Below are 16,106 nucleotides of genomic sequence, written 5' to 3'. Positions count from 1 at the left end.
TTGTGTTCTAATTCAACTGGCAAATGGCAAGCCTTTCCAAATACTAATTTATATGGGATGTTCCAATTGGCATTTTGAACGCCGTTCGGTATGCCCAAAATGCATCATCTAATTTTAAAGACCAGTCTTTTCTTGAAATTCCAACAGTTTTTCAAGAATTCGTTTTAACTCGCAGTTGGAAACCTTAACTTGACCCTGTGTTTGAGCATGATATGGTGTTCCAGTTTTGTGAGTCACACCATATTTTGATAGCAAAGCAGAAAATTGTCTATTCATGAAATGAGTTCCTTGATCTTTAATGATGACTCGAGGTGTGCCAAATCTAGTAAAAATATTTTTTCTAAGAAAATTACACACTATATGAGCATCATTATTCCTTGTGGGGGTGGCTTCAACACATCTTGATACATAATCCACAACCACAAGGATATATTCAAATGAATGAGAAGAAGGAAAAGGACCCATAAAATCTATTCCCCAAACATCAAATATTTCACATACCCGTATTGATTGTAATGGCATCTCATCTCTCTTAGTGATATTACCTATTTTCTGACACTTGTCACATTGTGCAACATATGCTCGGACATCTTTGAAGAGTGTTGGCCAGAAAAATCCGGCCTCCAATACTTTAAATGTCGTACGGTTTGCAGCATAATGACCCCCAATTGCTCCATCATGGCATTGATACAAAATTTTAGTCATCTCTTCTTCAGGTACACACCTCCTGATGATATTATCTGCACAAATTTTGAACAAGTAAGGTTCATTATGCAAATAATACATAGCAACAGAAATAAGCTTTTTTCTCTGCTGGTAAGAGAGATCTTGGGGTGTCCATCTTCCAACCAAGTAGTTAGCAATATCTGCGAACCAGGGTGGTTGAGTTACAATAGAATTGACTGAAAAAATGTGTTCATCAGGAAATTCTTCTTTTATCTCGCTGAACTCAAGGGGAGGGTCTTCTAGTCTAGATAAATGGTCAGCTACCTGATTCTCTATTCCCTTTTTATCTTTTATCTCAAGGTCAACTTTTTGCAGAAGTAAAATCCATCTTAACAATCTAGGCCGAGCATCGTTTTTTGCTAAGAGATATTTTAAAGTTGCATGGTCAGTAAAAACAGTGACCTTTGTTCATATTAAATAAGAACGAAATTTATCAAATACAAATACTACTGCCAGTAACTCTTTTTCTGTTGTGGCATAATTCATTTGAGCCTCATTCAGTGTTCTACTGGCATAGTAAATGGGACGAAAAATCTTATCCTTTCTTTGGCCTAAAACAACTCCAATTGATGTATCACTAGCATCACACATAACCTCAAAAGGCTGATTCCAATTAGGGGACACAACTATAGGGCAGTTGATAATTTTTTCTTAAGGGTGTCAAAAGCTATCAAACAATTACCTGAAAAATCAAACTTAACATCTTTCATCAAGAGGTTAGTCAGAGGTTTTGAAATCTTTAAAAAATCCTTTATGATCCGTCTGTAAAAATCTGCATGACCTAGAAAGCTTCTAATGCCTTTAACAGTTCTAGGAGGGGGTAATCCTGCTATAAGATTAATTTTAGCCTTATCAACTTCTATCCCATTAGCAGTGATTTTATGTCCTAAAACAATTCCCTCTGTAACCATAAAATGACATTTTTCCCAATTCAGAATCAAGTTTGTCTCTTGACATCTCTTAAGAACTAAAGTCAAGTGGTACAGACAATCTTCAAATGTTTTGCCAAAGAGCGTAAAATCATCCATAAAAATTTCAAGAAATATTTCAGTCATGTCAGAAAAAATTGTTGACATGCAACGCTGAAATGCAGCAGGGGCATTGCACATACCAAATGGCATTCTTCTGTTTGCATATGATCCATGAGGACATGTGAAAGTTGTATTATCCTGATCTTCGGGTATAATTGGTATTTGGTTATAACCTGAATAGCCATAAAAAAAACAGTAAAAACCATATCCTGCAATTCTTTCTAACATTTGATCAATAAATGGTAAAAGAAAATGATCTTTTCTGGTAGCATCATTGAGACGTCTATAATCAATACAGACTCTCCATCCTGTAACAGCCCTCATAGGTATGAGTTCATTATTTTCATTCTTTATAACTGTCATACCTCCTTTCTTTGGTACTATCTAAACTGGACTTACCCAAGGGCTATCTGAAATTGGGTAAATAATACATGCCGCTAGAAGCTTGACAATCTCCTTTTTCACCACTTCCTGCATTGCAGGACTCAATCTCTTTTAGGGCTGGATTATTGGCTTATAGCTATCTTCCATGAGGATTCTATGCGTACAAATTGCTGGACTAATCCCTTTGATATCCTCTACAGTCCACCCTAAAGCTCCTTTGTGTGCTTTTAAGACTTGAATAAGTCTTTTTTCTTATTCTGCAGTCAAAGAAGATGAAACAATTACTGAAAATAATTCTTGCTCAAGATAAACATATTTTAAATGAGAGGGAAGAACTTTGAGTTCAATTTTTGGTTGAACTTCTTCTGATTGCGTCTCCTTATCCTCAGAATCCTTTTCCAGTATTTCAACTTCTCTCCTAATTGTGGGATCATCATCTTGTGCGGTTCCTGATTTGGTCCAACATATTTCCATTGAGTCTGAAATTAATTGATCATCTTTGAATTCATCTGCAAGATCACTAATCATGTTTATAGAAAATCATGAAGATGGTGACTCATCTCCTGAAAATCTTAGTATCTTTTGCATATAAAAAATGACTCTTTCTTCATCAACTCTCAAGATTAGTTGCCCTTGATGAACATCTATGATTGCTCTTCCTGTAGCAAGAAATGGTCTACCCAAAATTATCGGTTCATCAGGACATTCTTTCATTTCAAGTACTATAAAATCTACAGGGAAAACAAACTTATCTACTCTTACAAGCATATTTTTAATTATTCCCTTAGGTTTCTTAGTACTTTGATCTACAAACTGAAGAGAAACACTTATGTCCTTCATTTCACCAAGATCCAATTTTCTAAAGATAGAAAATGACATCAAATTTATTGAAGCTCCAGAATCGCAAAGTGCTTTTTCAAAATATACACCTCCCAAAGTGCATGGTATGGTAAAACTACCAGGATCACCAAGTTTTTGTGGTAGCTTATTTTGAAGTATAGCACTGCATTTTTCAGTAAGCATTACCACATAAACTTCTTTCAATTTCCTTTTACTTGACAAAATTTCTTTTAAAAATTTAGCATATGAAGGCATTTGCAACAAAGTATCAGTGAAAGGAATATTAATATGAATTTGTTTCAAGATTTCCATAAACTTTGCAAATTCATGACCATCAAGCTTTTCTCGTTTTATTTTTTGTGGAAATGGAATTGTCACAGGTGGGGCAGCAATTTTTTCAGAAATGTTTTCTTTCTTATTCTTTATTTCTTTCTCCTTTGATGGTTCAGATGATTTTTCAATATTCTTATCCTTGTCTACCTGTTGTTCTGCCTGGTTCTTTTCTTGTCTGTCTTCATAAGGTTCATTTAGTTCCTTACCTGACTGTAAAGTGATGGCCTTAAGGTGCTCTTTTGGATTTTTCTCTGTATTGCTTGGTAAGGGACCCTGAATCTTTTCTGACACAAGAGCTGCCAATTGGCTTAACTGACTTTCCAGATTTTTTAGGGGTGAATTTTGGCTTTCCATCTTTTCATCAGTGACCTTAATATACTTGTACAAAAGGTCATCAAGACTTGAATGAGCTTGTTGGGGCCTCTGCTGGCATGACCCTGCTTGTTGATATGGTCCTGCTTGCTGATAAGGTCTGTAACTCGGTTACCCACGATTTTGACTATGGTATCCCGGCGGACCCTGTACCTGCTGTTTCTGGAAGCTTTGAGAGTTTTTTGCACCATTTGGATTACTCCACTGAAATCCTAGATGATTTTGTGCCATTGGACTCCCAAAAGGATATGGCTTATAACCGATGACATTAATCTGTTCATCCGTTTGATTGGTTGCTTGACATTCATGGTTCTGGTTGTTTCCTTCGCACATGTCACAAGACTCAGATTGGTTTGATTGTTGTGTATTCACCTGAAAAGATTCAAACTTTTGTGCCAAAGAAACAATCTGTTGTGTTAGTGTAGTTAAAGCATCAATCTGATTTACCGTAGCAGCCTTTTTAATGATTACACGCTCAGATGGCCATTGGATAGCGTTCTTAGAAATTTAATTCAATAGTTGCAATGCTTCCTCTATGGTTTTGCCCATTACAGAACTTCCTGCAGCTGCATCTATCACATTTCTAGCAGAGAGTTTTAGCCCGTGATAAAAAATGTACAATTGCATATGTTCATAAATGTCATGGTATGGGCATTTTATTAACATTGCTTTTAATCTTTCCCAAGATTGATAAACTGACTTAGTGTCAGTCTGCAAGAAATTAGATATGTCTTGTCTTAACTTTGTTGTTTTAGCAGGGGAAAAATATTTGTTTAAAAACTTCTGAGTCATCTAGTCCCATGTCGTAATGGACCCTTGAGGCAAACTTCGCAACCAAGTCTTAGCATCTCCTTTTAAAGAAAAAGGAAATAGCCTTAACTTGATAGCTTCAGGAGGTACTCCATTGTACTTAGTGTCACACCTCCTTTTTCCGCACCCGCGAGGGTGCAAGGGAGTTTTTTCCAATTAAAGGACAATCGAAACGGGATTCGTTTATTTATTTCAGAGTCGCCACTTGGGAGATTTAGGGTGTCCCAAGTCACCAATTTTAATCCCGAATCGAGGAAAAGAATGACTCCATATTACAGTCTGCGCACCAGAAATCCGGATAAGGAATTCTGTTAACCCGGGAGAAGGTGTTAGGCATTCCCGAGTTCCGTGGTTCTAGCACGGTCGCTCAACTGTTATATTCGGCTTGATTATCTGATTTTATACAAATATGAACTTATGTGCAAAATTTTATCTTTTTACCGCTTTCTTACTTATTGTTATTATTTTACGAGAATTGCAACGTCGTGGAAACATATCTCGAACCACGTTACATCAATGCACCCGTAGTTGTTTGGCATATCTCGACTCGGTTGAGATTTGGATTTGGGTCACATAAATGTGCACCCGAGTTAAGGAAAATAAATTATTAAAGGCGCGCCTAAAGCAACTAGCGTCTTGTTATTTTGGGGAAGGCCGTAAAATTCGCTAAACGGCCTGTCCTCGAATTCTAAGTATTTTAATATATACATTTAGAGGGCCCCGCAGCTTGTGCATTTTTTGTTTGTCGAGGCTCGTCTCATTCATTATTAAAAAGAATTTGCAATGTCATGGAAATACATCTCAGACCACGTCACAATCAATGTACCCGTGATTAGAGACACATTTCGATTTCGTTGAGATTTGGATTTGGGTCACATAAATGTGCACCCGAGTTTAAGGAGATAACATTATTAAATACGCGCCTAAAGCGACTAGCGCAGGGTTATTTTGAGAAAAGGCCGTGAAGTTCGCTAAGCGGCCGATCCCGAGTTCTAAGTAATTAACACATACATTTGTGAGGGCCCCGCAATCTATATATTTTACTAGGCGAGGCTCATCTCATTTATTTTAAATGGACAAATCCTAAAGCGACTACATCTTTTCTATTAAAATTAGTCTCTAAAATAAATAAAGAAAATCCTAATTAATTACGAGCTTTTTTTTATTTAAGAAAGCATGGCATACTAATTGCTATATTAATACAAATATTGATGAACAAGAATTTTACTAAAAAAATTCGAAATTATAAATAAAATAAAAATTTGACAACTAATATTCAAAAGAATCAAATATAGTTAGATTGAAGCTCGCATTGTTATATATAAAAAAAACTATTGGAATTAATTATTCACAACCATTTGAAACTGGATTTAACCATAATTACTAAAGCTTAATAGAAAGTTTATTAGACTTAAACGTTCTTCTAATTTTGTTTGAACTCAAATCATGCCTTAATACCTAATTCACGAAATTTAGTTCAAATTCATGCCTTAGCTAAATTTAAGTACTTGTTCACAATTAACCTACTGTTGATAATCTTAGAACCTTCATAGCTAGTGAATTAACCCGTTTTGCCAAGCCGATTCATTAAAGACTAACTTATGTTATTTTCTCTTATTCCAATTATTATTCAATAATACATAAAATAGCCTAAATACAATCAATAAAAGGAACAGAGAAAAAGCGAAATTAAAACTTCAAAATTCGATTCTTCATATGTATTCATGCTTCCACATTTTTAGCTTGCAATAACTAGTATTACATTCGTGTACCTGGTATTGGAAAACAAGAGAAGATGAAGCTGAGAAGCAGCAACAGTAGTAACAATGTAGCACAACAACGACAGTCCAGCAACACAGGAATAGACCAGTAACAGTAGGAATAGTAGAAAACCCAGGAGACTATAAACGACTCCAAGTATAGAGAAGAAGTAAAAGGCAGGAAGGTTCTGACTATTTCAGATCTTAAGCGAGGCAATGAAACAGTAACTATTCTTTTTCAACTTCAAAACTCTCCAAAATGAATTCTGCCCCTGTATATTCAGTGTATCCAGAATGTATATCGGGTGTATACTTCTCACTCCGCCCCCTCTTTTTTTCTTCTCTCTATCTAGTTTTTCCTCTTTTTTTTCACCCCTTCTTCCTAAATTTTCTCTTCTATTTATAGCAAAATTTTCGAAATTTTTAGATTTGTTTTTTTATTATTTTATTATTTTTTTAATTAAAAGAAATCCCACTTACAAATTGCTTTTATTTTTTTAGAAAAAGAAATCCCACATTTATTTACTTTTATTTTTAAAATTCCAACTTTAATTACTTTATCTTATTTAAAATCCCACTTTTTATTTTTTTAAAAGAGAATCTCACTTTATTTAACTTTTCTTTAAAAAACAAACCACTATCTTTTCTTTTTCTTTTAAAAATGCTACTTTCAATTACTTTAAATTTTTTAAATTTTCAGATACCTTTATATTTATTTTTTAATTCCAACCTTATTTTACTTTTAAATTTTTTAAAACTTTTTACTTTTTTTAAATTTTCTACATTCTTTTACTTTTTTTTATTTTTTTATTTTTTATTTTTTTAAAATCATTTCCGAAATTACTATATATATATATTTTTTAAAATAAAAATAATAAATAAAATAAAATATTTTCGGATTTTTTTATATATAAAAAAACAAAAAATAAAACTATTAATAGTGATAATTCACTTTTTATTTTTTATTTTTTTGGTTTTGTTTTGTGTTGGACAAAAATGAAGAAGGGGTGTTGGGTTAATGGAGCGGACCGGATCGACCCGGTTTGAAACGGACCGGGTCATGGGGAAAGTTGAGCAATTATTTGGGCCTGTGGTTTGAAATTGAAGAAGTGGCCCAATCCGATTTTTCTTTGTATTTTTGTTCTCTTTTCTTCTTTTATTTTTCTAAAACTAAATTATAAAAGTACTTAAATTATTATTAAGAACTAAATTAAGTTATAAAAGCGCAAATTAACTTCCAATAACAATTAACGCACAATTAAGTAATAATTAAGCATAAAATTGTTCATTTGGACATTAAATGCTAAAAATGCAAAAGATGCCTATTTTTGTATTTTTTATTAATTTAACAAATAAACATGCATAGACAAACATACAAATAGTTACACAAAATATCACAAAAATTGCACACCAAGAAAAATTATTTTATTTTTGAATTTTTTGGGAGTAATTCTCATATAGGGCAAAAATCACGTGCTTACAGCTGCCCCTCTTTGCCCGAAGACACGAATGGTTTTCGTGCAAAGATAAAGCGAGCGATTTTTGCCCATCCGAGTACTCCGTGTGAAGCATTTTTTTTTATTTTTTTATTTGAAAAAGATTTGACCGAACCTTTGCTTCAAAGGTTTCCTACATATCCTGGGCTAAACAGGAATCAGGTCAATGTAGTTCGGGAAGTTTTGGTAGCTGGGACTACCGTGGGACTGCAATGTTACTGTTGTTGCATGCTATTACCACTGCTTACCGATCTCTTTGTTACACCGTGCTTAAAAGAAAACAAGAAGCTAGGCTAGACTGCAACTTGTTCTTGTTGCCTTCCTTTCTTGTCGGCTTGTGTTTCCTCCGGTGCTTTTCTTCCGTGAATTTGGGGATGACACTGGCCCTTTGCTTTTCTGAATACCAGTTTTCATCATTTTGTTCGGTCCGCTGGGGACATGACTTCCTTCATTAAGCTTTTTGGCGGTTCCTCTGGGGATACGACTCTCTTCATCAGATCTGTTATGCTGTGCATAATTTAATGTTCACAGGCCGCTTCTTTCAAGACGTGTCTTTTCTTCCTTTTGACTCATGCGCTTGAACTTGTGTTGGGACCTCTTGTTGCAACTTTCTGCTTTCCGGTGCTGGGGATTTTTATTGTGTCCTGCTGGGGATTCCTGTTGTAACCTTCTACCTTCCGGTGGGTTACTGATTTCAAGATTTGCAGTATAAGACTCAAAAGTATTCCTATTGTTATACAGGTGGATGCCTGAATGCAAAAATATGAAATGTATGCCCGCATTATACTGGTGGGCGACCTAGAACAGAAATGAAAAGACAGAAATGTATTCCCGCATTATACTGGTGGGCGACCTAGAATAGAAATGAAGAGACAGAAAATGTATTCCCGCATTATACTGGTGGGCGACCTAGAACTGAAAGTATTCCCGCATTTTACTGGTGGGCGACCTAGAGCTGAAAAGTATTCCCGCATTTTACTGGTGGGCGACCTAGAACTGAAAGTATTCCCGCATTTTACTGGTGGGCGACCTAGAGCTGAAAAGTATTCCCGCATTTTACTGGTGGGCGACCTAGAACTGAAAAGTATTCCCGCATTTTACTGGTGGGCGACCTAGAACTGAAAAGTATTCCCGCATTTTACTGGTGGGCGACCTAGAACTGAAAAATATTCCCGCATTTTACTGGTGGGCGACCTAGAACTGAAAGTATTCCCGCATTTTACTGGTGGGCGACCTAGAACTGAAAGTATTCCCGCATTTTACTGGTGGGCGACCTAGAGCTGAAAAGTATTCCCGCATTTTACTGGTGGGCGACCTAGAACTGAAAGTATTCCCGCATTTTACTGGTGGGCGACCTAGAACTGAAAAGTATTCCCGCATTTTACTGGTGGGCGACCTAGAACTGAAAGTATTCCCGCATTTTACTGGTGGGCGACCTAGAGCTGAAAAGTATTCCCGCATTTTACTGGTGGGCGACCTAGAACTGAAAGTATTCCCGCATTTTACTGGTGGGCGACCTAGAACTGAAAAGTATTCCCGCATTTTACTGGTGGGCGACCTAGAACTGAAAGTATTCCCGCATTTTACTGGTGGGCGACCTAGAACATAATGTATTCCCGCATTTTACTGGTGGGCGACCTAGAACAGAATGTATTCCCGCATTTTACTGGTGGGCGACCTAGAACAGAATGTATTCCCGCATTTTACTGGTGGGCGACCTAGAACTGAAAGTATTCCCGCATTTTACTGGTGGGCGACCTAGAACAGAATGTATTCCCGCATTTTACTGGTGGGCGACCTAGAACTGAAAGTATTCCCGCATTTTACTGGTGGGCGACCTAGAACATAATGTGAAAGGACAGAAATGTATTCCTCTGTTATATGGGCGGGCTCCCAACTTCAATACTAACCTAGGAGGAAATGCCTCTCCTATGGGAAAAACTAAACTTAGGAGGAAATGCATCTCCTATGGGTAAAACAAACTTAGGAGGAAATGCATCTCCTATGGGTGAAACTAAAACAAACTTAGGAGGAAATGCATCTCCTATGGGTAAAATAAACTTTAGGAAAGTATTCCACTCGTTATTCAGGTGGGCGCCTGGTTTCAAAAACAACTTTTAAAATAAACGTCATTCCTCTCTTCAGGTGGGCTCCTGATTTCAACAACTTTGAAAATAAAATGCCATTCCTTTCTTTAGGTTGGCGAGGTTTAAACAACTTTAAAAATAAATGTCACTCCTCTCTTCAGGCGGGCTCCTGATTTCAACAATTTTTAACAGTAAACGCCATTCCTCTCTTCAGGCGGGCTCCTGATTTTAACAACAACTTTTTAAAGTAAACGCCATTCTTTTCTTCAGGCGGGCTCCTGATTTTAACAACAACTTTAAAAATAAACGTCATTCCTCTCTTCAGGCGGGCTCCTGATTTTAACAACAACTTAGGATGAAATGCCTCTCCTATGGGTAAAACTAAAACAAACTTAGGAGGAAATGCATCTCCTATGGGTAGAACTCTAAAATTAACTTAGGAGGAAATGCATCTCCTATGGGTAAAAACTAACTTAGGAGGAAATGCGTCTCCTATGGATAAAACTAAACTTAGGAGGAAATGCGTCTCCTATGGGTGAAACTAAACTTTTAGGAGGAAATGCATCTCCTATGGGTAAAACTTAGGAAGTGCGTCTCCTATTGGTAAAACTTGACCTAGGAAGTGCGTCTCCTATTGGTAAAGGCATGGAATGTATCCCCTTGTTATACAGGTGGGCACCTAAAATATGCAATGGACAGACAAGAAAAGTATTCCTCTCGTTATTCAGGTGGGCGCCTGGTTTCAACAACAACTTTGAAAATAAAATCCTATTCGAGGGCGGATGAACCCAAAATATCCTATTCGAGGGCGGATGAACCCAAAATATCCTATTCGAGGGCGGACGAACCCAAAATATCCTATTCGAGGGCGGACGAACCCAAAAGATCCTATTCGAGGGCGGACGAACCCAAAAGATCCTATTCGAGGGCGGACGAACCCAAAAGATCCTATTCGAGGGCGGACGAACCCAAAAGATCCTATTCGAGGGCGGACGAACCCAAAAGATCCTATTCGAGGGCGGACGAACCCAAAAGATCCTATTCGAGGGCGGATGAACCCAAAATATCCTATTCGAGGGCGGATGAACCCAAAATATCCTATTCGAGGGCGGATGAACCCAAAAGATCCTATTCGAGGGCGGATGAACCCAAAATATCCTATTCGAGGGCGGATGAACCCAAAATATCCTATTCGAGGGCGGATGAACCCAAAAGATCCTATTCGAGGGCGGATGAACCCAAAATATCCTATTCGAGGGCGGATGAACCCAAAATATCCTATTCGAGGGCGGATGAACCCAAAATATCCTATTCGAGGGCGGATGAACCCAAAATATCCTTAAGACTTGAAAATATCTTATCTCGAATACTTGCTGGGGATTATTTTGCTTGGGATGAATTTTCCCTTTCTACCTTCCCCAATTTTTTTTTTTAATTTTTTTTTTTTAATTATTAGCTTCTTTCTTTGAAGACTAACTTCCTTGAGACTCGTTTTGCCTTTCCCCGAAAGGAACCGCTGAGGATACCGATTTTCACCAAACTCGTATTGGACTCCTCGAAACTGCTAGGGATAACACTGTTGGGGAATTATTTACTTACCTGTTGGGGGTAAAATGTTATCAGCTGGGGATAATGCTGTCGTGGATAACACTGCTGGGGGATTCTGATTCCTTTGCTGGGGAACAACTTCCTCCATTGAAACTTATTATGTTGGGGCAACACTGGTTCTAAGACCACTTCCCTTGAGACTGGTGTTATATTTATTTTTCCCCGCATGGGTACCTGACTTACAGAAAATTTTCTAAATGGAAGGAAAATTTTCTGCCCCAGTTTGGTAATATCCCTTGTGGCATGCATTTCTGGCGTCAATGCCCATTCCTTTACCTATTTCAAATCAAACAAAATTTGTTAGTTTAAAATATGGTGGTTGGTTGTGATACTCCTACTGGGATGGTTTTCCCTTTCTCCTTCCTTGCTTTGCGCTCCACAACTTGTTGGGGATGATATTATTTGCTGGGAATAATTCCTTTCTGGGGATATCCCTCTTCTTTTGTGGCATAGCTCGGAAACTGGCATTTCACCGACCTTTTAGTCTAGTATGAATTTCCCAAATCATGCTCATTGCTCTCCTTGATTTGCCCACGGGCTTTGGCCTTGAGGTTTATAACCTTTGATAAAGGCAATGGTATCCCTCTTGACACTTGTCAGTCCTTCTGTCAATTCCCTTCTGTTGGGGATATCTTTTGACACTGGTCTCGCGTTTGTTCCCTGCTGACTATACCACTTGGATGTACTAGTCAGATCTCATTTTGGAAAGCTGATGGCCTATTTTGAAGTCAGTTCACACTTGTTCTGACCAAACAGACTCTATTGGGGATTTTTCTATGAAAGGAAAAAGATAAAAGGGAACAGAATAAAGACAAAAGAAAAGATGACTCTTTAACAAAAGAAACTATAAATGAAAATCTATCAAATGGAGATACCAGCTCTAATGGTCATGACATGCACATGTGGCCTATCCTCTACCGTCAATCATCTTTCAAGATCTTCAATTGGCGATTCCCCATCTGATTCTCAATTTTATTCGACTTGTAGTGCCCGAAGGGTTTTCACTATCAAGCCTCTCTCATTTTTGGTTTTCTCTCAGCTTTCATCGCCTTATGGTGCCTGTGAAGGTTTTCACCGATAAGACTCTCTCATTTGTATCACTTTCCAGCTGGGGATTTGGAGTGTCGCCGGTATGACTCTTTCTGCTGGGGATTAGAGTCCTTTCTGCTGTGGAACAGAATGTTATGCTCACCGAGGAGACTCTCATTTGTCTGACTTGGAATCTTTTGAAGACTGGTCAGAAGGTCTTTCTTTGGACCGTAATGTGGGTTTTGGATAGGGCTAGAAAAAAAGTATTAAAGGCTCAAAAAATGCATTAATTTTGGGTTATTAGTTACAACCTTCGGAATTAGATTCATTTACAACAAACGCAACCTTTGCCCCAGTTTCTTGCTTGGGGATATTTTAATTGATTTTTCTTTATATTTTTTTTCAAAACTATGACCGAGCCGTGAAGCGCCTACGTATCCTCTTTGAGGAATCAGGTCAAACGTAGTTCCCAATTCCTCTTTTTCATTTGACTTTCTTTTGTTTTTTTTTCTTTTCCCCCTTTTTTTTTGTTGTATTGTTTTCTTTTCTTTCTCCTTTTTTTTTCTTTTGTTTACCTGCCGCGCTTGTGTTTTCTATTCATTGCTACTAATTCCGAACGAGGGGTATGAAGGAAAATAAATAAGGCTCAAAAGGGGTAACGAAGGGTAAAGTGTTTAGGTAACAGAACAAAATGCCTTCGTCATTCCAGTCTTCAAAGCATGCCAAGTGCAAACAACACAATAAAGATTTATAGTCTCTTCCGATGATGCTGGACTTGACAATTATATTCACACGTTTGCTTTTTCATTTGCCATTTCTAAAGCACCGTTGGGCGACACTCTCACTTCTCATTATCATGAAGACCCTTATGTCAATTTGGCGAATCTTGCCTTTAACGGTTTTCTTTATGTTTTACTTGCCCCAGTTCCACATGACTCGAGCTCCGAATAATCTCAAACCGTTCTTATTTCCTTTAAATGTTCTGATCACCTTTTCGGGGTTTTATGATTAACTTTAAAGATTAGGCCCAAACTGTGTGCGCATGTCATGTCACTAGAATCGGCGCTGAACAAAATGATAAAAAGACTAAACAAAAAGATGAATGGAAATAATAAAAGACTGGATTTTGTGCTAGACTATCGGTGAAATGGTTTGAATAACAAAACAAACGAAATAAAATCCTAAACAACCTGGACAAAACTTAAACAAACCGCTATGACAAAACGGAAAGATAAGCGGAAAGATATTGACACAAAACAAAATCCGAATTACAATCCTAATAATCCGAACAAACAGAAATGACAACAAAATAAGCCACCAACTGCTTCTTTCTTGTTAACCAAGGAACGGAGCGTCCTCCCACTTAGCGAAACTGGCATCTTAGCCATTTTGCTTTGCATCAGTATTGCCAGACCGTTGCCAACTTCAATATCATCACCCGTCAACAAGTTCCCAATAGGATTCTTCGCGATGTTCTGGGTGTCATTGTCCGGCTTACCACAAACCAACCACCTTAACTTTGTGATTCAAAACAAAACAGGTTAGAATGGACTCAGTTGGTCCTCATTATTGACAACATCTTTTTTTTCTTTTCTTTTTTTTCTTCAAATTTTTTCATTTTTCTTTTTTTTTCTATTTTTCATTTTTCATTTTTTCATTTTTTTTCGTTTTTTTTTCATTCTCTTTTTTCTGTCCTTTTTTTTCCATTTTTTTTGTTATGGTCGAATCTTATGGAGATTGCCTACGTATCATGACCCCGCATGAATCAGACCTTGCGTAGTTCGGACAAAATGAAAGGTAAAAGCAATGAAACATTTTTTCTTTATCAATTTTCATAATAAAACAAATTGGGTTTCGAAGGTTTAAAGATGACCTACAAACTTGAAAATCAAACAACCCGCATATTCTAATCAAAAGATTTACAAAAACAACGGCCAGCTTCCTTTCCCCGTTTGTCAAATGCAACCAAACGGTTATTTTTGCAAATGTGGCCCCTGTCAAACTTCACATGAATTTTGAGGCCGGGGAGGATTATTTTGACACTTTACCAACTTGTCCATTCTTTTACGAAAACAACCTTTCGACAACTGAAAGATACTCTAAGGCTATTTCGGCAAGAACGGTTTAAGACGCGGCCGAAGCTGGCTCGGCTTATTATGACAAAATTCAAACGGTATTCACCTGACCGCCGACTCTTTTTTTTTTCAAATTATAATAAAAACCTGATGTTGCAAACACGGCCTTTCAGCACCTCGGGGACGAAGATTTTTAAGGCTGTGTGGGTCCATATCTCAAAATGACCCAAAGGTGGCTGTTTATACCAGGTCAGCCTTCCGGCGTCCCTTTCGGGAACATTCGACTATTTATGACAAAATAGCATCACCTGACTTATTTATAACTCTTTTTATCGTTTTTCAAATTAGAAAAGTCAATATTGCAAACACGGCCTTTAAACGTCTCGGGGACGAAGATTTTTAGGCTGTGGGGGTCAACTGGACCAAGTCTTAAAAAATGACCCAAAGGTGGCTGTTTATGCAAAGTCAGCCTTCCGGCGTCCCATTCGGGAACATTCGGCTATTTATGACAAAACAACATCACCAAAATTAAAATTAGACATATATTTTTTGTTATTTATTTATTTTTGGCTTTTTTAGCAAAAGGTGGGGTTGGACCCGATGAGGGTTGCCTACGCATCTCACATCCGGTGAGAATCAAACCCCGCGTAGTTCGGGCAATCAAGAATAAGTAGATGAACTAACTTCCTTTTTTGAATTTGTGAAAGAACTACTTTAAAAGGAGAAAAGAAATATTTTTTTTTTTTGGATTTTTGATTGATTTTCTTTTTAAAAGAAAGACTTCTAAGATATATATATATTTTTTTAATTTCCATTTGTTTTTTTTTTGTTTTTTTTCTTATTCTAAAGGAAGAAGAAAATATTTTTCGGAATTTTACCTTTAATAAAAGAAATGCTTCTAAAAAATGTTTTTTTTTGAATTTTGAATTTTCTTTTCAATTTTGAAAGAAGAAAAATATTTTCGGATTTTTTTCTATCTTATTATACATTTTTTTTAAAAAAATAATTAAAAGACTTTCTAAAGAAGTTAATAATGGAAAATATTTTTGGATTTTTTTTTGTTTTTGAAAATTGGGGGTCTAAAAACCTTTCTAGACTTTTTGGCAAGACAAATATTTTTGCAACAAATAAAGACATATATATATTTTTTGGAAATAAAAACTTTTGGATATATATATATATATATATATATATATATATATATATATATATACATGTATATATTTGTGACAAATAATGAAAGACTCTTTTTTTTATTATTATTATTTTTTGAATTTTCATAAAAAAAACCATTTTAAAAAATAAGACTCTTTTTAATTTTTATTTTTATGACAAGACAAACTATATATTTCTATATATTTATTTTTGAAAAACAAAACAGAACAACGATTTTTTTTTATTTTTCCTTTGCTTTTAATAAAACAAACTAATAAGACGTTTTTTTTTCAAAATTTCGGCAGAGTTTTGACAGTATTTGGGTATTGGGTTTTTTCAAAAATAAACAATCAATTCCCTAACCGCTATTTCCTTTTTTTCAATTTCACAATATTCATAA

General features: G+C 36.4%; 1 protein-coding gene and 1 non-coding gene across 2 annotated transcripts in view; one reads left to right on the top strand and one right to left on the bottom strand.

The window, feature by feature from the left end:
* Positions 1–2,681: 2,681 nt before the first annotated feature.
* LOC104217216 (uncharacterized) overlaps positions 2,682–16,106 on the bottom strand; it is a 36,138-nt gene continuing 22,713 nt past the window's right edge. The window contains exons 2-4 of the mRNA XM_070161000.1: positions 4,239–4,397; positions 3,840–4,124; positions 2,682–3,683 (exon numbers count right to left, since the gene is read on the bottom strand). Coding sequence (XP_070017101.1) covers positions 2,682–3,683; positions 3,840–4,124; positions 4,239–4,397 — 1,446 coding nt within the window. The remainder of the gene's footprint in view (positions 3,684–3,839; positions 4,125–4,238; positions 4,398–16,106) is intronic.
* On the top strand, positions 4,324–4,430 carry LOC138882478 (small nucleolar RNA R71). The gene has a single exon (XR_011404080.1). It is a non-coding gene; the product is annotated as a small nucleolar RNA R71 (small nucleolar RNA).

Source organism: Nicotiana sylvestris, chromosome 11 (assembly GCF_000393655.2).
Source record: "Nicotiana sylvestris chromosome 11, ASM39365v2, whole genome shotgun sequence".
Classification (NCBI taxonomy): Eukaryota; Viridiplantae; Streptophyta; class Magnoliopsida; order Solanales; family Solanaceae; genus Nicotiana; species Nicotiana sylvestris.
Note: the sequence above shows the minus strand (reverse complement) of the source record. Positions and strands in the feature narration are given on the sequence as shown.